General features: G+C 37.2%; 1 protein-coding gene across 4 annotated transcripts in view; it reads left to right on the top strand.

Annotated features, from left to right (window-relative positions):
• The window catches only part of LOC127635902 (disabled homolog 2-like), a 36,891-nt gene that overhangs the window by 8,082 nt on the left and 5,290 nt on the right, over positions 1-23,519 (top strand). For all 4 annotated transcript variants that reach the window (XM_052116194.1, XM_052116186.1, XM_052116202.1 and 1 more), the window contains exons 2-9: positions 5,137-5,345; positions 11,338-11,486; positions 11,805-11,903; positions 13,746-13,877; positions 14,167-14,250; positions 19,199-19,231; positions 19,790-19,852; positions 21,971-22,579. In XM_052116194.1, the coding sequence (XP_051972154.1) occupies positions 5,264-5,345; positions 11,338-11,486; positions 11,805-11,903; positions 13,746-13,877; positions 14,167-14,250; positions 19,199-19,231; positions 19,790-19,852; positions 21,971-22,579 (1,251 nt within the window). In that variant the 5' untranslated portion in view covers positions 5,137-5,263. The remainder of the gene's footprint in view (positions 1-5,136; positions 5,346-11,337; positions 11,487-11,804; positions 11,904-13,745; positions 13,878-14,166; positions 14,251-19,198; positions 19,232-19,789; positions 19,853-21,970; positions 22,580-23,519) is intronic.

Here is a 23,519-nt window from a genome sequence, read left to right as displayed (position 1 = left end):
TTCTACCAAACTAGCATTAACTAGCATAACCAGGTAATGCTAGTTTGGTAGAAACTACCAGCCTTCAGCTTTAATGTCTGTCTTTGTATTATAATTTGAACCACTAGCTCTTGTAAACATTCGCATTTTCAATCATGCTTCCTATATAGTGTAGTTTTACACCTTGGTGAAGCACCAGGAGGAAGTAATAACTTAAACTGCAGCATATTCTCATGATTCTGATTCTCATGATGGTGCCGCAATGGCCAACTCGGTGTTGAGCTCTCCAATTCTTTTGCTATTTTTGTTTGTTTATCCTGTGTTTAGTAATCTTTTTCCAGTCAATTTTACCAGGGACTGATGAACATTCGGCAGCACATACCAGATAATCTTTTCCCAGTTTTTGAATATTCAGACGTTGTGCTGGACATTTTAGTCAGAGGCGCAGATGTGTAGTTTAAATGCGCTACAAGATGCAGATGAGGGAAATGAGCTGGTGCGCTGGTTAAACTCCGTCGGTGCAGCGTTCAAACAGCACTGCCGAGCATTCATTTAGCGAATCTCTGCTCTCTTCCTAACAAAACGGACGTACTACATCTCCTCACACGTACAAATAAGGACTTTTCAAACTCTGCTGCACTTTACTTCACAGAAACCTGGCTGAGTGAAGCAATTCCGGACAGCGCGTTACATCTGTCGGGCTTTCAGCTGTTCAGAGCGGATCCCATTGCGGAGTTAATGGGGAAAACAAGAGGCGGTGGAACATGCGTTTACATCAGTGAAAGTTGGTGCACAGATGTAACAACGTTAAAGAGGATGTGCTGTCCTAATTTGGAAGCTCTCTTTATTAACTGTAAGCCGTCCGCAGGAGTTTTCTTCGTTAATTCTGATGTGTGTTTACTTTGCTCCAAACGTGTGTGGGAACACAGTGCTCCAACAGCTGGCTGATCAAATCACAGACATGAAACAACGTATTATTATTCTTGGGGATTTTAACAAAGCAAATCTCACACGAGAACTGCTCAAATACAAACAGCACATTACATGTGTAACCCTTTTCTCAACCTTAGTGGTTAATTTAAATGTTTCCCAAACAAGAAAACCCTGGATTCCCGGCAGTTGAATGTTGAATTGGCCGGAGGTTAGATTCTTCTTTATCAGACTATTAATAAGTGTATGGTGCCTGCACCAGGGAATAATAAAGCAAAATAATCTACTTATAATTTACTTCCCCAGAATTTTAGATTCTTGTTTTTCCCAATTAATTAAAATAATAAATCAAGACAGCAATTCTAAATAAGGGAAAAAAAACAACAAAGATTTATTAATTAGACACTAATATGAAACCCTTTTGGGGAAAAATAAAATAAAAAAAATAACAGCTGTTGTATCAAGGCATAAAATAAGAAAAATTGAAAGATATTGTGTTGTACTTGTATAAAAGGTTTTTTTCCTCCTTACACAATTAAGTATGCAATAGCCTCAATAATAGTATATTCTAAATTATCACCCTCAAAAATATATACACTCTCCCTTATTATTTCAAGGGGGAAAGAGAAAAAAAAATACAACAGATGATTATTGAAAACTCACAATTGCTCCTTTGGATCAATTTACACAATTCACAGAATGAACTCAGTAACAACACAATAGATGAGTTTGATCACAGCCTCTTATGATCACACAAAAAACACACACACACTCTTTTGGCTAGCCGTTGGGGCGCATCGTTGGTGCACTTTCAAGGAAATGGTTTCAAGTTAACTCAGTACATCAAGAGCATTGGTCGCGACGAATTCACTTACATTCCATCCAAGGAAATGACGAAGCACTGAAAAGTGATCACTTACAGCCCGAGTCACGAACAGTCATGCGGCCTCGCAGCGGGGTGAAAGTCCAGTCCAAACGCAACAACAAAGCAGCTTGCAATGAATCTCATCCCGCAAACACCGTTACGAGTCGTTTGGAAGTGCTTCTTGTAACACCGATGATGCAGCTTGATGCGTCCTTGATGCGAATTTCTCCGTCACAATATCTCACAGTTAATGCACAAACAGATGACGCAACCCAACGGCAGAATGGGTTGAAATTATACTAAATAATACAGTAAAATAAAAATAACACTTTAAACAAACAAAATCGAGTGGAAGAAAGTTCTGTGTGTCACTTTGGGCCTGTAGGAAGTCTCCAACAATGACGCTCACTTTCATCAAAACGAGGACGTGCGATCTCCTTCCCTGTCGTCTCTAAAACGTAAATTAACGCAACTTGCGTCCGTATACTTTAAACAATCTCAATGCTGATTGGTTAACATTAATACACTTCAGTTCAACAGAACACCGTATTTAATAAAGGAAAACCGTATAAATAATACAGAAACAAAGAATGTTGGTACATTTATTTACATCACATTGTCAAATAAACAAAAAGCAAATAATCAAATGTATATATTTTAATACTCTGCTTTTTCCAAAATAAAGCATATTTTAAGAGTTCCCTACACATGCCCCACCAGAGACAAGAATATACTGGATCACTGCTACACAACAATAAAGGATGCATATTGCTCTGTCCCTAGAGCAGCTTTGGGACTCTCTGATCACTGTCTGGTTCATCTTCTTCCGAACTACAGGCAGAAATTAAAATCAACAAAGCCATTAGTAAGGACTGTTAAGAGATGGACCGATGAAGCAGAGTGGGAACTACAAGCCTTGATTGCACTGATTGGAGTGTTTTTGAAGCTGCAGCTACAGACCTAGACGAGCTCACAGATACTGTGAGGACATGTGCATCCCTACTAGGACAATTTTACTAGGACATTTTTTGCTCTGTCTGCCATGAGTTGCAAACAGCTGTTGTTCAGGGAAGGGCAGCTGGTAATCTTTGTCTCTTATAATAGAATCTGCTCACCAGATATAGATGGCCAGCAGAGGTTTAGGGTCATATGAGGGTCGCTGGCGTGAGAGTTGAAGCTGATTATGTGTTAAGAAGTATTTATATCAGGTGACATGCAAAAGCCTTTCCACTCTGTGTCTGAGAATATACAACAATTTTGACTACTGGATTACAAATTATGCATCATCAATAGCGGTTCACTTCTGCGATTTGGTACGGTTACAGAAAATAGCCAATTTTAAAAGCGTGAATGCCAATTTGTTTTAAAAGGTGTACAGCATGAGTCACTGCAAAACAAATTTACTCCAGCAACTTACTCACATCAGAATTATCTTTATTGCACCCTAAACATATACTGTTCTCCTTCTTTTTTTTCTTTACATGAACAACTGCGTCTTGTTTCGTAACTACGTAACATTTTTGCAGTGTTGTATTGAATGCTTGGAAGGATATTTCGAGTGTTGGAGTCTGTTAGAGGTGAGAGTATTTATAGATACCTTGAGTTGGTGGACAGCTGAGGGCAAAAAAAAATCCAAAATATTTGCATGTAGGAGTTGCCTGGATTTTATTTTTTAAACAAATGTGCAAAAATAGCCAGCCTGTGGTATGTAGAAGGTGGAGACCGAATAGATCCCATATGCAAGGGAAGCTCCGACTTCCTGTCTTTGGTTGCAGGGCGGGATAATTGCAATGCAAAGACAGCTGGAAATAAAGGCTAACAGTCTTCTAACAATCTGTAATAGATACCACAACAAGAATAGGTTAGACTAGAGAATACAAAAACATCTTGGTAACCTTTCATATCAGATAAGTCTTGTGGAGAGGCAGTTATCTAGTAACTCAAGAATGTCTGGTTGGGTGTTAAAGGCTGTGAGAGGAGAGTATGTATGGCCAAACAATGCAGTGACCCCAGCAGAATGCTCCAGAGTTCAGGATGTTTGTTCAGCTTCGGTTTATGCACAGCCACTTTGATTTATATTATTGTTTAATTACTGTGTCCACTAAGGATGAAACCAGAGCTGGTTAGCATGTTATTGGAAGGGTTAAAAGGTGGCCTGTGCATGTTTAGAGAGCAAGTCATCAGATAACACTAAACAAGGTCCACCAAAATCTTACAAGTAATCGGTCATTAGTTATTGTGTAGTCATGCTGTAATGTTTATGGTGATGTGTAACCAGTTTTTCCAAGCAGTTCTACACCCACTGTTTCTCTGGTGCAAGAGTAATAAAAAGTGGGATTCTCTGGTCAAAGCTCAATCTTCACTGAGATTTTAGTTTGTCTGATTCTGATGGCGAACATTTAAATGGATTTATTATGTAATTTAAAGAGACAGTTCACAAAAAATAAATAAATAAATAAAAATCTGTCATTATTTACTCACACTTGTGTTGTTCCAAACCATATTTCTTACTGTTTATTCCTCGTGTAAAACAAAAAGTAAAGCAGAATGTTACAGGAATAACAGCCTCAGTTGTCATTCACTGTCATTGTATTGAATGAAGCGTAAGGCACTTACCATGGAAGTGAATTGGGCCAATCCAAAAACATTAAAATACACACAGATTCAAAAGATTAGCACTAGACATAACCATTATACATGTTAACATTTTAGTGTGATAAAATGAGGGATTTAGCAGCATTACAGCATTTACCATGTATTGGGTTTACCAGCGTTACGTCATCATGACAACAAAGTTGTAATATTGAATATAAATTTACACAGATAATGTTAGTAAATTATCTTATCATACTAAAATCATGTTAGCATGTATAATGTATTTATAGACTTCCCCATTCACTTCCATTGTAAGTATATGTGTGTGTGTGTGTGTGTGTGTGTGTGTGTGTGTGTGTGTGTGTGTTGTTATATATATATATATATATATATATATATATATATATGTATGTGTGTGTGTGTGTGTGTGTGTGTGTGTTGTTATGTATATATATATATATATATATATATATATATGTATGTGTGTGTGCGTGTGTGTTATGTATATATATATATATATATATATATATATATATATATATATATATATGTATGTGTGTGTGTGTGTGTGTGTGTGTGTGTGTTGTTATGTATATATATATATATATATATATATATATATATATATATATATATATATATATATAAAGTATAGCATATATATATATAAAAATCTAGGACTAAGATCTTTTCTTTGATTTGAAAGTTTCTAGATTCTACTAAATCTATTTCCTATTTTGCTTTCTCACTCTCTTTTTCCTATCCAGTGCGGACACTGCTAAGCGCCGCCCACTGCTGAGTCAAACTGTGGTGCACAAACTGCAGAGAGGAGAGCAAGAGTGCTTTACCCAATTCTGTTTTCACACCAGATTTGCACGAGGCTGGCCTCCCAACATGTCTGCAGAACTGGAAACCAGCACACCCCCAGTCGAGCAGGCATCTTTTAAAACACCCTCCAAAAAAGAAAAGAAAAAGGGTATGTGACAAGGCAGGGGCCCTTGCTCTGCACTCTTCAAATCTTGCTTTGTCAGTTTATAAGCACAATCTGAAGCTAGAACTTAAGACCATTCACAAATACAACTTTGCAAATTGCAATCATATGTGAGTTTGGTCAACCCTCTTTTTGGTTCTTTGTTTCTTTTTCAATATGAGGTTTCTCTGTGAAGTCAATTATGAGAGGTTTTGCAATGTATTGTTATAAGAAGTTACTAAAAACAGAAGAAATTTCATCTTTGTGTGAGTGACCTATTTGTGTCTTCTAGCATGTCATTAGTGGGATTGTGAGTGTGTCCTGGTCAGCTTTACTGTGAATCTTTGCTCTTGCTCAGTGTACACGTCCCCAGAGCACCTACAAAATCAGGCTTGAGCCACAACAAACATGCAATGAGTCTATTTTGTGAGGTAAAACTAAGCCATTACTATATAAGAGTTTTGCCTGAAAATACTTCCATTGTGCTCATAATCCATTATTTATAGTTAAATTAAAGGGATAGTTCACCCAAAAATAAAACATCCCTCATCATTTACTCACCTTCATGCCATCCCAGATGTGTAAAACACAAATTATGAAATTTAGAAGAATATTTCTGCTCTGTAGGTCCATACAATGCAAGTGAATAGGTGCTAAAATTTTGACACTCCAAAAAGCACATAAATGTAGCATAAAATTAATCCATCCGACTCTAGTGTTTTAATTCATATTTTCAGAAGTGATATGATAGGTTAGTGTGGGTGAGAAACAGATCAACATTGAAGTTCTTTATGTTTGAAAATCTCCTCCCTGCCCAGTAGGGAGCAGTATGCATGAATGTGAATCACAAAACACTAATCATATTACTTCTGAAGAACTGATTTAACCACTGGAGTATTATGTATTACATTTATGCTGATTTTTGTGACTTTTGGAGCTGATAAGTTTTGCCACCCATTCACTTGCATTGTATGAACCAAAAGAGCTGAGAAATTCTTCTAAAAACCTTTGTGTTCAGCAGATGAAATAAAGTCATACACATCTGGGATCTGGGGAGTAAATTATGAGAGAATTTTCATTTTGTGGTAATTTCTATCCCTTCTCTGACTGTACAGTTGGAAACACACACACACACACACACACACACACACACACACACACACACACACACACACACACACACACACACACACACACACACATTTTGGGTTTCCATGTTTTATGGGTACTTTCCATAGACATAATGGTTTTTATATTGTACAAACTTTATATTCTATCCCCTAACCCTAAACCTAACCCTCACAGAAAACGTTCTGCATTTTTACATTTTCATAAAACATTTTCCTCATGGTAACGTAAAAAATGTCAGGTTTTACTAGCCTTATGGAGACATTTGGTCCCCACAAAGTGATAAATACACGCACACACAAATCAATAGTTGTCTTAACAATAGTTTCTCAGTTTCTGAAAGGTTTAAGTCTTAGTAGTGGAATGTTAAGCACAATAGGATTTTTGAATAGTATCACAAGCTACTGCATTAATCCTTTTGGAATTTTTACATTTAAATGTATATTGATGTTGACCTCGTGTATTCTTCCTATACATTTGTAATGGTCTCATTTAGTCAGCTGAATAAAATACCTTTTTCATTTTTATCTTTAATTTTTAAAGCAGAGGTTTACATCCTGAACCTCTTTTTTGCAGTCGAAAAGCTTTTTGACAAATTTTGGCTCTTGTATCCCTCATTTCAGTCTGATCATAAAGATATAGTTCACCCCCAAAAATGACAATCGCGTAATTTACTTACCCTCATGTTGCTCGTTCTTGTATGACTTTCTCTCTTCCGTGGAACACGAAATGAGATGTAAAGCAGAGACTGACAGCCTCGGTCACCATTTATTTTCATTGTATGGAAGAAAAATTGCAATGAAAGTGAATGGTGACTGAGGCTGTCAGCCCATGATATTCTGAATAAAATTTTCATTTTTGGGTGAACTGCTCCTTTTGTCACTATTTGAGGTACCTACATTCAAAGCTGACACAGTAGTAGCATATATGTATGTGACCAGATGATTAGAGTTGATGAAGTTCTTTATGATAAATGAAGGCACAAGGTCCTCTTAAGATCACTTGAGTTCATCAAGTTCCATGTCATGTCATGCACTGTAGCTCAGCACAAATTTGGCCAACAGCCACCTGCAGAACACTAAAATCCTCCATCCAGAACTCCAGGGGCCTCTTTGACTCAATATTTCTCTGGATGTATTTGTCTAAACTGGAACCTGGTGCACAGTGGTTTTGTTTGTCTTGCCATAGTTCATTCATACCAACAGATCACAATAGTGATGTATTCCAGTGAGTTATTTTTCTGTTTCCACAATACCTTCCAGCTGTGACTGCAAGGCACTCTCCAACATGTCTATTTATGAGCCTTTTCCACAGGCATAAAAACAAGCAGAATGATTCCCACAGTGTCACGCAGAGGAGCCAGCAGTGATTTGGGCGATGAGGTGCATCTGGGGTTGAAAGAGGTCTTTCATAGCGATGTGTTGGATGTACAAACAAAAATATATTTCTACAGCGCAGCATGTTTGAACTTTCTACCATGCTGTTATAGTTAATGTATAGGCCTTTGCTATGTGTGCTTTCTTTCAAGTCTTTGACTTTTTTTATATTGTAGTGTCTTTGGCATGATTGACATGGCATAGCTTACCTGCATTTTCAGGCTCATTTGTGAGTAATAGGCTTGTATAAATGGGTTGTCACTTGTCTACATCTCAGCTCACCTCATATCAAGAGTTGTGTCAACTTAAATGAATTGGTCATCAACACTAAAATTAAAATCTGCCATGATTTACTCACTCTTAATTTTTCCAAACATGTATGTTTCCTTGTTTTTGTTTTTGTTTATTTGTTTGTTTTGTTTTTTGTAAATTACATGTTGCTACTTAGATACACATTAGTGCATAGGGTTACAACTCCATTTTCTTGAGCTGGGGAACTTTTAATCTTGAGGCCTTATAAGGAATAGATAATGTAGATCAATAGAACTGTGTGGATAAATATGTGATTCTAGCACTCAGAAATACAACACAACAAAGGCCTCCTGAAGCTAAGCAAACAAATGTATCGGTATCATATGTACAATACACATTGGGTGGGGGTTCTAGTGGAGAATCCTCAAGCCTGTTGAGTCTCTGCATGGGATGAATGTCAGTGCTGTCTCTCAGCTTGGCCACAGCAGGCATGAGGTCTGGGCCTCCGCCAGACTGTTCTCTCTCAGTCTCTTTGTGTTTCATCACGTCTGGCTTTCTCTTTCTGCGCCTCTGCCATCTCAGCAGTGCCACTGGTCAGGAGGGGACATTGCCACAAAGTCAGCTGAGCTGTTGTTTTAGTTTCAGAGAGAAAGAGTGGAAAAGATTAGAGAGAAGGTGAGTGGAGACACAAAAAGCAGAGAAAAAGCAGCAGCTAGAATTAGATGGATTGATAGATAAATACCGCAGAAGACAGACCAAGGAAAGCAGGTGAGCCTTGTATCATCCTTAAGCTGTATATTCCGTTATTATGAGCAGCTGACTGTACAGTAACCTGCTTAATACACAGCTACTGTACTTACCAAATAAATGTAATACATTAAATGGACATTATGTATTGGTTTGAGTTTATCATTTTATGAGAAGTGATGGCTGACTGATAAAAGAGACATGAAACTAGCACAGCTATGTAGGTTGCCTGAGACAATTGTAAATTATTTATTTTATCTTACGTTATACCAACATATTTACCAGCAGAATGCCTCGACAGACCCATCAGAATAAAGTGTTCTAAAGAGAAGTGTAATAAATTCAAGGTAAATGTATCTAAATGTTAATGTTAGTGGTGTTCAGGTATAAGATAAGAAAGAATGACAGCTCACAAACAAGAAATAATCTTCTTCCAAGAAAGGAGAACTGAATGAACTCTCAAAATCAACATGGCACAAATCCAAAAAACACAAATCCAATCCTAAGACATGGTCAGACTGATACACTGAAATTTGGATTGGGAAGAGCAGATAAAACACCATGATCAGCATATCAGTGGCTCTCTGACGCACTTTGTTCACTGTAATCAGTTTCCTTTGGGTCTTTTTGCATCATTGAGCAATAGTTCATATTTTATGACATTTCCAGTGATTGTGTAACTTTCAGAGATTCAGAGGCTGAAACACTGCAACAGATAACACTGACTCTTAGTCAGCTGGTCTCATCAGTTCATCTGAATGACATCAATCATTCCCTGCAGCACTCAGTATTATGTCACTGAATCAGTTCACATTCCTCTGAGAATGTGAGAATTTAGAGGTTTTCAAAAACACTACTCTGCATACCCATTTTAGAAGATTTAGTTTTAGAAGATTTTTTTTTTTTAGAATGATAGCTGCAATTGTGATAAGCCATGTTTTTGACAAAACAATTGCTGGCAAGTGAAATAGTCAGTTAATTACGTGAAGCTGTACATTTTAAAGGTTTAATGAGGGGCTTGTCCTGCACTACATAATGGCCGCTTGATTAGTGGTTTCGTTATGTACTGTATGAGTAAAGAATCAACCAGCACCTGCATTATTAGCTGTTTTCAAAATGATAAAAACTATTGCCAAGAACCTACAGGACTAACAGTCTTTAAATGAATTTATAGATGAAATTTAGAGAAGTCTTTGGATCATCATTATTCCTCTAATTGTTATAATGGCCTGTAGCTATACAAAATGGCATAACCATACAATGTCTTATGTGTCGTCACAACATTTTTTTTTAACCATTTGTTACTTTAATAATGAATTTCGTAGCGGGATTGCACATCTTAAGCAACGATTTAAGTATCCCTGCACATTCCGTGTTCACATAGTGCGAAATACCCACATTGTTTTGTTTTTACATGTTGGTGAAAGGTAGTAAGCCACACATTGGAACACAAGAAATCAACAGTTTCATTCTATAGGACTGAAAATCCATGTATCTCTGTGCATAATGTCTCATCATCATCACCCTCCGTGTAGCGTAGACTGTTTAACATGCATGTGCTCTAAGGGACATAGCTCTAGTTTTATTCCCACTGTAAAAATTAAAGCTAATGTTCTCTCATTAATTCACCTTTAGAGATGAAGCGCCGAATGAGACATAATAAACTTTGTTAAACCCCAGTTATACATGTGCCTGACACGAGCTGCTCAGTATGCAAAATATAAATATACATTTAATTAGGATAGTTTCAAAACGTAATCATTAATTCAACATAATAATGGCGTTTGATATGAAAAGAAGCAAGATCACTATGGTTATTAGGATATTATTATCAGAGCCGTTTAGCTGCAGGGTGAAGATGAATATTCAGAACAGTCTACTTCATATCATCCTCATGAAACAACAGTTACATTTCTCATTTCTGGACTGTACAGGTATTTTTGTATTTGTGCTTTGTGGATCAGGCTGTGTTGGTCTTTAGGTTGTCTGATTTCATGTTATATACACATTCTTAATTCACGGAGTATGCCTAATATCCCCTAATGTATATTAAACGTCACAACTGATTTGGAAGTCTCTTAATATGAGGTTAATATGATGCATTTATGAATTTATATATGTAAAGCACTTATATGTAGAAACAAATCCTTAGCATTGAGCCCTGCTAATGTTAAATAATATTTGTGACTTGAAGCACTTGAAGGACATTTTGGATTAATTAAATTAATTAATAATTAAACTATTTATCCTGTTACAAATCTTAGAACACAAAGTCATGGAAACACAAGCCGTACTGCAAAAACCTCCAAAATAATGACTAAATAATTGTTCCTGAGGAATTAGAGAAAAAGAATGCTGAAAAGAATGTATTGCTCTCAACCTTAGAGAGACTTCTGGTGCTAGGCCAAAAGAAAACCTAGAAACCCAGGTGATTTATGTTTTTGATTTAGATTAAAATCAAATTTTTGTGTTCTCTCCTTCTCTCGCTATCTTAGCTGCAGCAAGCCCAGAGAAAACAGATGAGTTCCTGCTAGCCAGGTTTAGAGGGAATGGGGTTCGCTACAAAGCTAAGTTGATTGGGGTAGATGATGTCCTGGAAGCAAGAGGAGACAAGATGAGCCAAGACTCCATGATGAAACTGAAGGTCAGTGAAATGTCATGCATGTTTGTGTTTTAGGACACACTGCATACTTTGCTTCTTAGGTGACTTCCAGTAGCTCATACTAACACCATTCTCGTGGATTATGTCAAGTCAGGTTTATATGTGTAGCACTTTTCACAATGCATGTTATATAAAAACTTTAAAGAAAATAGTACCTTTATGTCCTCAAAACCCTGACACAATTCAAACAATGGTGTATAGCCAGATTTATTCAGGACACTGACCAAACCCTGAATCAAGAAGTCAAAAATGTGTATTTGTTTAATGAGATTAAAAACCCTGTTGCCTTTGTGGTGACAGGGCAAGGCGGCTGCTGCTCGCTCTCAGGGCAAACACAAGCAGAGAGTTTGGGTGAACATCTCTCTCTCAGGAATCACTGTTACTGATGAGAAAACAGGGGTGAGTTTCTCTCAATCACTCCTTATATTTTCTTGTAAAATAAATACAGTAAGTAAATATGAAAATGCTGTCATTATTTACTCATCCACATGTTGTTTCCAACCTGTATGACTTTCTTCTTCTGTGCAACACAAAATAAGTTATTTAAAAAAATGTCACAACCAGAGCATGTGAGGGAAGCTTAATAATCTGCTCCATGCGTGTGTGCTCCGCTTAACTGCTCATGGCCCAAGTGAACGCTCCCCTCAAGGAGCGCTCACTCACACTGGTAAAAAAAGTTTGCTCAAATCACGCTCCGACATGAAAAGTCTCTGTAGTATACTTGTTTCCAGGCACGTACACAGGGGTTGGCTACATTGGCCCGAGCAACTGCCCCTTTTCCCACATCGACTAAAATGCCTCTCTTGGTGAATTATAGGCTATAGGCTGCTGTTCTGACAATCTGTGCAACCTGCTCAGGATGTGCTACCAGAAGTAAAAACTGTGATTTGTAAAGTTAAATCATGTATAGCATATGTCAGGAATCACAGGAGAACATGTCGGTATCTACTACAACAACATGAAATGTGTTAAAAACCTAGGTAGCACATTTGTCAGGCAGATAATGACTGTCAGTGGAAACTCGCATACTCCCAAACTGGATCTGAATGACACAACCGAACCAGAAAAACACAATCTTTCAACTGATCTGATGCACACTGATCTGCAAGATCACACATGTTTATTAGTTTGATGCAGGGATATTTTGTGTGCTTGCCGGGATTCAAGTAAATATTCTTTGCCAATATACAGTATTATCAAGCTTACATATTCAATTGAAGGTGCTTTAACATTCACAACCCACAGAACCGGCATGCATGTAGCTGGCAGCTGAACTGACGTGACTGCAAAACAACAAGATACCTTACTATCTACTTATCTATTAATTTAATATCGATAGGTAGTGTAGCCTACTAGCTCACCTTCTGCTGCACAACCATGTTTGCATAGCACATCCTCTTGCTTTCTGACAATGTGATGCATTCCAAAAGGAATATTTGCTAATTCTCCACACTCCCTTTCGATTTCCTCGTTCTTAACTTTGATATATACTTTGAATTTATGTAGGCTATAAGGTTTGCAACTTCACTAAAACAATGTTTAAACTCCCACAGGCTTATTTTGCTGGTTCCCAAACCACCATATCACGAAGCGCATTCTTGGTTGAGCAAGCGGCACTGAGCGGTCTGAGGTCTGCTGACATGCTCTGGTCACAAACTCTGAATTCTATACAATATCAGTTGATAGTTACTCACTTTAAAGCTTAAAAAAGCATCCAGAAGTGTCAAAGTATTCCATGTGACTTGTTTGTCATATTCCACGTCTTTTAAAGGTTTATGATTACTTTGTATGATGAACAAACCAACATTTACGTCATTATTCACTCTTAAATCAAATGAAATCAGTGGGACATTTACCAGTAAAGGCAACCCAACAATGTTCTTGTCATTTACCTGGTTGCATGTGTGAAAGGGGCTATATATACGACCCCAAATCAAATATGACAACACTTCAGTAACATTAAGAAGACTTGCTATATGACACATGAGCTGCATGAACTACTTTAATGACATTTTGGGTGCTTTTCAAGCTGTAAAGTGATTCACTATCAACTGCTATTATATGGAAATTAAGGATTAAAAATATAAAATATCTCCTTTTCTTGTTCTGCAGAAGAAAGTAATATGGGTTTGGAATGACGTGAGGGTGAGGAAATGATGACAGAATTTTTATTTTTATCTGAACTATCTTTTAACATTTCCAATAAACAGTTTGTATTGCCATTGGTTTTGATTTCCTCAGGCAAAAATACTGGAGCATGCAGTGAATAAGATCTCCTTCATTGCACGAGATGTTACTGACAGCAGAGCGTTTGGCTATGTGTGTGGTGCGGAGGGCCAGCACCAGTTCTTTGCCATTAAAACTGCACAGCAGGTCCATTGAGATATTATAGAGCATTGCTCTTTTTCTTTTTACACATTTATGCTTTGGGCACACACGACAAGCACAAACACACACACACACACACACACACACACTTGTTCTCTCCATTATCTCTCTATTCACATTTTCATTACCCTGTAGTTCATAAACTCACACACACACACACACACACACACACACACACACACACACACACAAAACACATCTTTGAACCACATAAATTAACTCATAATCCTTTTGGAAACATGCTGTTTAACACGCTGTTTGTGTTTCCACTTAGGCGGAGCCTCTTGTTATTGACCTGAAGGATCTTTTTCATTTAATCTTCAATATGAAGAAAAAAGAAGTTGAAGGTTCAAAGAAGGTAAATGACCCCTGCAAAATAAATGTTAACCCTTCTGACAAGACCAGCTTGACCAGCATTCTATTCCAATGGTGGTCGAGGCTAATTTATGCTGGTTAGTGCTACAGTAGTTAGAACCTGGTTTTGTTTGACCAGCATAGCCATATTTTTCACCAGCATAACTTAACAAAGGAAGTCTTCCTGGCTAGTCAAAAAGGCCTGTTAGAACACCAGCACAACAACATCTCTGTTGTTATACTGAGTCATACCTTGTGATATACCAGCTATGCTGTATTCACACATTTTATATATTAAATGTGCTGTAAATAGGTATTTATTTATTTTGGAATACCTTACATACATACACCCTGCTTTCTGACAGAAATGAAATATGTGTCCTGAGAAATCACACCTGATTTTGTCTCTGTAAAAGCAATAAAGAGTCAGGAGCCTGCCCTGCGCTTTTTTTGCCAATTAGAAAACAAGCCAATCAAAACACTATCAGACTGAATCATTTTCCACGTTTACAGTAGGTTTGCTTTTGCTAACATGCCTTTGGATGGGTTTTGGAGAGAGAATGTGGTTGAAGTGAGCAAAATATCTAGAATCGCTTACAGCACCTTTACTATTTTAAAATCACAATCAGTTTGTTTATAGTCACATTTATTTATACCACATTAGTGTGTGCCCATTAGTTTCTAGCTCATTGACATACTGTAGCATGTAGGCTGGAAACATTGCCATCTAATGTGAATTAGCGTTTTTTTTATCTCTCTTAATATGTGGCTTGCAGCTTAAAAGCTTTTTCTCTATGCCAGTATGCTAGCTATGCAAGCTCAATTTCATCTGTTTGTTGCATTTCCAGAATGTGTCAGACCACAATTCATAACATAACGCAAGTACGCGTTGCAATCGCAATATGTCGCGGCAATGTTGCTATGGTGGACATTAATGTTGCTAAGTGTGAATTGTCCGTTTCTTGGGAGAGTTTTCTCTTTCAACTCAACTACTGTCATGGTGCAGCAACAGTTTGAAGAGAATAATGCTTAGCAAGTAAGGTGTATTGCAACTTACCTGAATAATAAAAACATGCAATTTAATGACACAGACTTTTGAAGGTTACTCTATCGCCCCCTTGAATACTGAGGTTTGTACCACTACAGTAACACTAGAATGCATGTTAACTACATTATGTTCAATTGGACCTAGTGGTGGTGATTTTGATTAATTTCAGTGACTCAATTCTTGTTGGTCGCAAACGTAAAATTCAGTTAGTTCACGATTGAAATGACCAACTTGTTCAGTGAAGGGACGTATTTGTGCAGTGGGTCCAACTAATGATATACTCCTTCACATCTAATGCTATTGGCTCATGCTTAAGTCAGACTTTACAAGCACGACAAAGAAAGACAAATAGAATTTGCATGCCTACAAATTTTACAAAGACACTTATTAAAATAGAGGTTAAACTCTGTGTTTAAACTCCACAACCATTTTAAAATGTGTGTAATTGTGACAAGGCAGGCAAATAATGAGGATCTAAGTGCAGCTTTAATGCAAACAAAAGATGAACAAAGTAACACAGAATATAACAAAATGCAGGAAACCAGGAACAGAACATGACAATATATACAAAAAATGACCAAGGAAACAGGGCTTAAATACACAAGGGAAAACAAGGAACACCTGGGGAAACAATCAGGGAGAATCAATCAAGGAAAAAACTACAAGGACTACAAAACTAACACAGGCAACAGGAAACAAAACAATAATTCTAACATAAAAGCACAAAAACAAGACAACGGGGAATATGACAGTAATGTTTTATCCATTGGGTATAACCAAGGAATTAACCAATATGATTTTTAACCAGGGACTTTCATGTTTTGTTACCTACATGTATAATATCCATGAAAAAAATCTTTAAATATCATGTTTAGTATGTAAGCATTTGCTGGCGTATGCAGAGAAAGCTGATGACAACGAATGTCATGCCTCTTGTACCATTTTCAAGATATAAAGTTAATGATTAAATATGCACTATTTTGAGCTGGAATTTTGTAAAAGAATCTGAAACAAAGGACCATAAATCCACTGTTGGAAAAGACAGCCCAGTTGACCATGTGACTCTGAAAAGTCACTTCTGATTGGCGCAGGACACCTTTGGGGATGCCGCCAATTTCAGTTCAAATGTTTCCAAACAGGAAGAACACTCTCTCTCCCTCTCTTCTCTTCTGTCGTCGTCTCTCGTCTAGTCCTTCCTGACTGCTCAGACTTCACTCTGACTCTTCCCTCGTGGTCTTCTCTGGATCTCGTCGAAACCAGATCCATGCCATCTGAGGTCCAAGGAAGCTCGGGACTGGACGTCCCAAGGAAGCCTCTCAATCTCTACGGTTCAGAGAAGGCCTTGTGTCAAAGCCAACCTCATCATTCATACAGACAATAACTATACGATCTTACAGAGTTCCAAAACACAGACGGAACGAACTTTTAGATTTCATTAGATTTCTAGATTAGATTTATTTTTAGAATAGCAATAAAGTTTATCTGTATTCAAAGATGATTGACTGTGGTATATTTTGATAAATAATATTATCCCTGTTTCTAAAAGATTTAGCTTCAAAGCTGTACCTAAATACATGTGATATTATTTTCAACGTTGTATTACAATTTTAATGGTGGAGAATAATCTAGTTATTTGTCATTTATCTATTTTATAATTGTTGTCGAAGGTGACTAATTCCGTTATACATTTCATTACCTAATAATGTACCATAATGTACAATTTAATTTAGTTCATAGCTCACATATTTCAAGACCCTAAATTCCCTTCTAAATTTAGCATACCAAATATCTTTGCATATAATGGTGTGAGAATGAGGGCACTTTAAATGTCGAATACCAAATATCCTACACCACACTCCGAATTTTGTCATCTAACTTCCTGTTTGTATTTAAGCTGCTAAGATGAGTCAAACAAAATGGATTACGTGTGGGAGCACAGAAAGTATTTTTCAGAAAGAATTGATGGTGTGAGTCTTCAGCACTCCTTTTCTACGTGAAAATGCTAGTGAGGTGTTTTTTCTGTCACACTAAATGTTAATTTTTTCCGGCACCCACGGTGGTAAATTGGACCTGGCAGATCACATTCGGACATCTATGACACACTGCACTTTTCATGATACAAGCATTTAAAGGAGCAATATGTAACATTGACATCAAGCGTTTAAAGTGGGCGCTGCAAATTCAATATATTGGAGAATTTTCACACCAGTTGCTAGGTTGAGGACACGCAACAGGAATAAGCAAACTGACAATGGCAAATGATGAGCCTACACTGTTAGTTGATCAGCTAATATATATGTTTGCAAAGTTTTTATTGTTTGCAAATTATAAACCAGCTCACGTGGATTTTTTATATCTCTTTCAATGTTAGCTAGATATACTGCTGGCTTCCATGGCTGCAGCCCGCTGTGTTTGCTTGTTAACTTGTTTCAAATCTGGCGAAATCTGGTGTCGAAATACTACTGGGAAGGGCAGTGGGTGGGATCACACAGGCCAAAACACAAACAGAAATTCCGACCCGGAATGGACATTTCAAAGTAGAATATAATATACTGGCTGTAGCATTGTTTTTGGAGAAGCCAGAATTTTAACTTAGCATGTTTCCTAAATCTCTGATAACATATTATGAAAATTGTATGCTTTAGTACTGTAAAAATATTTTTACAGCATTGTTATATGTGTAATTCTACTTAATTTTTAGGTTTCAATTGTTCTGAAACTTGCAACAATGTTTTGTGTTCAAATGTGTAGTTGACATGAAATTTCCAACATTGACAGCTCGTATTATTAAACATGCAATTCAACATTAAAGAAAATTACAATTGTACTTTTTAAAATTAATTTGTCACCATACATTTTTAGAGGCTTAAATGTGATTAAAAGTGTTGTAAACAGAATATCAAATAAAACACACTTTCTCATAGTTGCACCCCTCCCCCCGTCCCTGTTTAACACTCAAAAAATCTGCTTACCTTCACTATAACGTGATGGATGAGTGACATAAGATGGTCAGAGGTGTCATACGAGATATTTTAATGACTTTGCATTGTCTCTTGGACTTTCATATCAGTATGTCCACAGCTTGAAGGTAGGATCTTGTGTATTTATTAATGAAGTACTCTTGTTTTAAAATCTCCCTGCTATGCTTCCAGTCGTTATGACACCCCCTGAGCAGTTAGAAATACTCATGATAGCTTTTGACAACTCTATATCCTGTAAATCCACTTCACTAGCTAATTACACTTTGCTATCAACACCATAGACAGAACCGCTAGAACAGAGGTTTCGAGACTTTCTCTGGCACATAAGGTGAATAGGCATGAAAAGTAGCAGAGCTCATTGGCTTCGAAAGAGAGAACGTCAGTGAATGAAAAATAAAGTCAGTGTATGGAGGTGAACGGGGATGATTCGTTAACTTAAAATATTAGTTAAAAATGTTGATTTGTTTACGAACAAAACATCTCTAATTGGACTGCGTGTTGACAATGCAGTGGCCAAGCACTCGCATCTGCGTATTTGTACTTGCGTGAAGTATGTTTTAGACCTAAAAGGGCACATTTTTTTCCTCATTAAAAAAGGATTTCACCCTAAAGAAATTAATTGTAAATTTGAAACATGTAACATAGCAAAACATGACCGCTCACATGAAGACTCCAGTCATATCAGTAACCTTGTAAAGCTGTTTTATTCTACATGGAGAGGGTTCCCTCATATTGTTGAGGCACACTATTGCTTGTCACATTATTCTGATTTCTATTTCTGTCTTGATAATACGATCTTGTTTCCTCTCAGTGTTTTGAAGTGGGTATTGACATATATTAAATAAATCAGCTGCTGAATGTCTGTCATATTGTTTTTGACAGTGCAACCTTTATTTTAATTTCTGTCAATCTTTCCCCCACAGAATGGCACGGAAGCCTCACACAATGACAGAAAAGTGAGTAGGCATTGTTTAATCACAACGTTACAATTTGAATACATTGAATACATTGCAATGTAGTTAACACATACCAATCAGATGGTCTCAACATTACAATAGAGCTTTCAAACTCCTGTGGAAGACTTTTATTAGTGGCCACTATCCTGAAGTCTCCACATTCACTGCTTCAGATGCCAGTAGAATTCTCTTCCTCTCGCTGGCCCGATTCCTAAAGTCTCCTGCTGGGTTGCCTTCATGTTGTTTTCACAAATGCCACACTGCACCTAAACTACTCTCCTCAGGGGGCAGAAGCTAATGAAGTTAGCAGACAGGAAATCTCTGAGATGCATCACATAGCAGCTTTGGCCATTCTTACTCCAATCTTTTCACTCACAGTCTTTGGAAAAACACAATTCTCCTAATTCTGTCCACTACTCATTTCCGTCCATTCATCAGCCTTCTGTGGCTACACAGTATGAATGGCTCTTCTCTTTGGCTTTTTGGTTGCTCAGACTCTGTTTGGCACAGAGTTAGTCTGCTCAGGTTCATGTTTTTCCTTTTTCAACTCTGTTACAGTGTGTTGAACAGCTGGACTTGTTTGGAGACATGTCGACCCCACCTGACTTAAACTCCCCCTCGGTAAGGCCTTTGGGCAAGGCTAAACAGAATCAGTCAACACATACTGTTATGATGTTACAACAGAATCTAAATATACTAATACAGGTCTTGTAAGACGTTTACACTCCAAGATCTGCTTACTAATGTTTGTATGTATGGTGACATTCTACTTTGTTACATATTTTGCTGTATTACATTTATATTTATGCATGTGGCAGATGCTTACAATGGTATATATTTTATAATTATGTGTGTTTCCTGGGAAATTAAACCCATGAACTTGGCATTGCTAGTGTCATACTCTTTCAGTTGAGCTATTAGAATGTGTATAAATAGAGTGTACTCAATCATTTATTCACCTTCATGTTGTTCCAAACCTGTAAGACCTTCTTTCTTCCATGAAACACAAAAATCTCAGTGACCATTCACTTTCATTGAGCTTGTTTACATGCACGATACTACTCGATTATGCTTAATAAGCTGATAATGTGTAGGATCATCTAAACGCTTTAAATGTGTTCCCTTTTCAGGATAAGGGCATAAAAGCTTTAAGCATAAACCGTTCCGCACACAGATGTTTTACTACCCTGATTTTCATCACATATAAATTACTTTACCATGTTCTACCGGCTTATCCAATGTGTGGATAAAGTGTTGGATGCATTACTTTTTAAGTTTTTCTGTCAGAAGCAGGGTCTGACGCGACAATTTCAAATGTCATGTAAAAGCAAGTTTTCTTGCGTTGGCAGATTTTTTTAATAAGCTGATTTTGGTAGTGATCATCAGCAAATTGGTGTGCATAAACACGCTGAATTTATAGGAAAAAAATATGTAATTAAAGTATATGGTGACTGAGGCTATCATTCTGCCTAATATATCTGTTTGTGTTACACAGGAAAAACATATTCAGGTTTGAAACAACATGAGAGTCCACATTATAATCTACCTATTATACAGTGAATACACCAACTGGTTTACCAGACCAAAGCAGCATTATCCAAATGAGATATAGTATTACACTTTTTGAAAGACTAGTGCCATTGAGACAAGTCTCATATCCTGCTATAGTCCTTGTTTTGTCTCTGGTTGTGTTCTCACAAAGTGCTTGATTAACCCCAAATGAAGAAAAGCTGGTCACAAGGACCTGGGTGCTGGCCAATAAAAACAACTAGCACAAGAAATTCAACAAAGCTTAATTGTTAGGTGAGGAACTGCTCACTAGAGGTGCTTTTAGTCCATTTGAGGAAGGTTTTTCCTCAATATGATGGAGACTAAGGCCTATGAAAATCTTAGACTGCATGAGGTATCCATGGAAAGAATAATTCTTGCTATTGAAAAATCAAAAATGTTTATCTTGTTAGAGTTTTTATTTTCATTTAAAAATATTATTGATGCTTCATTTACAATTAGTGATTTTTTTTAAGTGATTTTGATGTATTGTTCTGTTCTTTCACTAAACATTGCAATGACTGTGAGAGATCAAAAGAAGGTAATATCAAGTGAAAAAATATATTTATTCACAATTGTGATTTTTACTCATCCTTTTATATTTGTCCATTATTATGTTTTGTTGTCAAAAGCATGGTATATTGAGGAAAAATCACTTTAGTCATGAATTCCCATGTTGTTTACTTTGTACTGCCTTTTTAATTCATTCAGGGTTACCACAGTAAAAGAAAACCTGGAAATATCAGGGAATTTCCTGGTTTGGAAAAGTCAAAGAAAACTAAGTGAATATAAATATTAGTTTTGCTCAAAAATATTTCATTGGCAGTTTAGAGTAAAACATTCCCCTATATAAAATTATTCTCTTTGAACACTAGTCATTTCAATCTTTTTCTTTGCGTGCCCTCTTTAAATCTATATTTTCCAAACCAATTGGAGTCTCATATACAAATGGAAATCTGCCTCCGCAATCTAAAAAAAGAAATGAACCAGTTATATCCAAAGAATGAACATTAGTTATTCATTGGTCATAAAGTGTGGAAACCCTGTTTATTCAGCTACACGGCATCTACATATGGAGCAATTTTATGGTACTTCATGCATGACTTCACTTCATCTATACCACAAAAAAGTGCATTTATTATCATTCAGACATATTTATCCTTCCCTTTCTGCTTCCATATCTTTTTTCAGGAGTCTGAGGACATCCTATTGATGGATCTGTCTACTGAGATAGACAGCAATCAAAATTGCGTTAAAGGAAACCCTTTTACCTCATCTTCTGTCCCCAGAGCCCAACACAGCCTCTTGCCTGAGAACCCATTCTCCTCTCAGCTCAACTTCTTCCCCACCCCTATCCATGACCCATTCAGCGATGACCCATTTTCCACTAGCAACAACCAAACAATCAGGGACGACCTTGCCACAGCCAACCACAGTTGTTATTTCAATGGTGGCCCTAAGAATGGTGACTCTGACTACTTGGGCCAGCAGTTTGACCAGCTCTCCAACAGGACAGTCATCCAGGCCCTCAGTAATGACCAGTGGCCTTTAGATGGTAGAGTTGTGGAAGTGACATCCTGGACTCAGAACACTGTGCCAGCTCGGGAGCAAAATGGACATGAACATGTGAAGCTTAATCAATTTCTGGGAGGTTCTGAGAATATGCAGCCAGTGCAGAATGGAGTGAAACATGAGAATGAAGGCATGGCTGAACTGCCTATCAATCAAGCCAAGGATTCGGTCATTATAAGCCCTCCTCCACTCAATACAAAAGCCGGGAGGGGGAGGAGGAGTGTTAAGGTGAGGTTATGATTCAGATCATAAGTTATTTGAGCCACAGACCCCTGTAGGATGTTTTTCTCACTCAAATTAAAGGTATAGTACACCCCAAAATGAAAAATACAGTCATTATTTATTTACCCTCGTGTTGTTTGAAAATTATTTTCTAAGAACAGAAAAATATATGTTAGGCAGAATATTAGCCTCAGTCACCATTCATATGCACTGTATGAAGATGCAACAAATGCACTGAAAGTGAATGGTGATTGAGGTTATCAGACTCTAACATTTTGTCTAACATCTCCATTAGTGTTCCACAGAATAACAAAAGTCATATGGAACAACATGAGGGTGAACTTTAAAGGGGTAATGAAATGGAACATTTTCCTTTGTATTTAGACATATTAAAGTTAACTGTACTATAAAAAACATACTGTAAATTTCAGAACTCAAAACTTCCTTCCCAATCTAAAAAGAGCATTTGTAGTTCCCACCCTGCTGAAACATCTCATTTTGAAAACCGTGCATTTGTGACATCACAAGATATTGCTCAGTTGTATTTACATGCCACATAACGTGTCATCGCACCCTTGGCCATGCCCACTGGCACTCAGTTAGTATTGTAAACGGAGGGAGAGAGGCAGACCTAGTGTGACCAACTAGTTCTAAACACCAAAGGGGACCTATTTGGACTATTGTGAAAAATTGTGCATATAACATGCATTACAAAGATGTCGTTGACCGTTGGATGCATTTCTGCCAATCTGCGCCTCAGTCCACTATGTGTGTGTGTCATGTTTACCTGTGGTGTGGACTGTGTAAGTGCGGCTAATATCAGCGTAGATTGCTTGTGAACCAGTGAGAGTATGAATCAAGCTTTGCAAAGGAACTGTTATTGAAGAATGGGGCAGTTAAAAACACTTGGACTTGCAAGCAAACCCATGAGAAAACAGTTTCAATC

Source organism: Xyrauchen texanus, chromosome 4, assembly GCF_025860055.1.
Source record: "Xyrauchen texanus isolate HMW12.3.18 chromosome 4, RBS_HiC_50CHRs, whole genome shotgun sequence".
In the NCBI taxonomy this organism is placed as follows: domain Eukaryota; kingdom Metazoa; phylum Chordata; class Actinopteri; order Cypriniformes; family Catostomidae; genus Xyrauchen; species Xyrauchen texanus.
Note: the sequence above shows the minus strand (reverse complement) of the source record. Positions and strands in the feature narration are given on the sequence as shown.